Consider the following 1,181-nt stretch of genomic DNA (forward strand, 5'->3'; position numbering starts at 1 on the left):
CCAAACCCAAACGGTCCTTTTCAGGACCACCAACCCGTTACCGAAAGAAGGATTATTTCGTACCCGTCCCGTCGTACACGTCCCGTGGTGCACGCTATATCGATATATATATATATAATATATATATCTATGATGATGATGATGATGAAGAAGAAGATGATGATGATAAATAAAAACAAAACCCAACATATGACGATAGAAATGCAAACCATAACCTAGCCGTGACACAAACCATAACATAATACATATGCTAACGTCTACAAACCACCAGGCAACCCCATCCTTAGGCGGCGATTTGAAGTTAGTGAGCAATTACATGCGGTGGGTTTAAAAAGTTGTTAAAGAGAATCTGTTCCATATTAAACCAAGTTGAACATATATGTATTAGACGAAAAAAAAAAGACACATTGCTTTGCCTTTGGCTGTGCCATAACCATAGAAACCATAACGGAGTGCTTTAAATGTTAGTAACCGTTGGGTTTTTTTCTTAAAACCACTGTTTAAAATGTTCATTCAATTCATTTACGCGCGCTTGATGTTACGCGCGGCTATGTGTGCGCCAAAACACAACGAATTGGTGATGTTAAACTAGAAAACGGTTCGGCACACTTTTTGTTCTGTTTCTTCAACACACAACACAAACACATTATTATTTTTCGATCTTCGTCGGTTTCTTTCTTTCTCATCGATGAACGGAATGGAATGGTATGAAATGATTCTTGTTTGGAAAACATTTTGTGGTCCTGAAAAGGACCGTTGTTATGCGACGAGTTGGTGTGGTTTGTGACGACCACGGACGAACCAGCTTACTTCGAGCTGGTGTACTTGGTGACGGCCTTCGTGCCCTCGGACACGGCGTGCTTGGCCAGCTCACCAGGAAGCAGCAGACGGACGGCGGTCTGGATTTCGCGTGACGTGATCGTCGAACGCTTGTTGTAGTGCGCCAGGCGGGACGCTTCGGCGGCGATGCGCTCGAAGATGTCGTTCACGAAGCTGTTCATGATGCTCATCGCCTTCGACGAGATGCCAGTGTCCGGATGGACTTGCTTCAGCACCTTGTAGATGTAGATGGCGTAGCTTTCCTTGCGGGTCTTGCGCTTCTTCTTCTTGTCCGACTTGGAGATATTTTTCTGGGCCTTGCCAGACTTCTTCGCTGCCTTTCCGCTGGTTTTCGGTGCCAT

The 1,181-nt window shown here is 44.9% G+C and overlaps 1 protein-coding gene across 1 annotated transcript; it reads right to left on the reverse strand.

The window, feature by feature from the left end:
- Positions 1-806: 806 nt before the first annotated feature.
- On the reverse strand, positions 807-1,181 carry LOC131287394 (histone H2B). Its single transcript, XM_058316438.1, has one exon. It carries the CDS (start codon positions 1,179-1,181, stop codon positions 807-809), a length of 375 nt encoding a protein of 124 aa, XP_058172421.1.

The sequence above is a fragment of the Anopheles ziemanni genome, chromosome 3 (genome assembly GCF_943734765.1).
Source record: "Anopheles ziemanni chromosome 3, idAnoZiCoDA_A2_x.2, whole genome shotgun sequence".
In the NCBI taxonomy this organism is placed as follows: Eukaryota; Metazoa; Arthropoda; class Insecta; order Diptera; family Culicidae; genus Anopheles; species Anopheles ziemanni.

Coding starts and splice junctions, on each gene's coding strand:
- LOC131287394 (XM_058316438.1), bottom strand. CDS start 1,181: ATGGCACCGAAAACCAGCGGAAAGGCAGCGAAGAAGTCTGGCAAGGCC.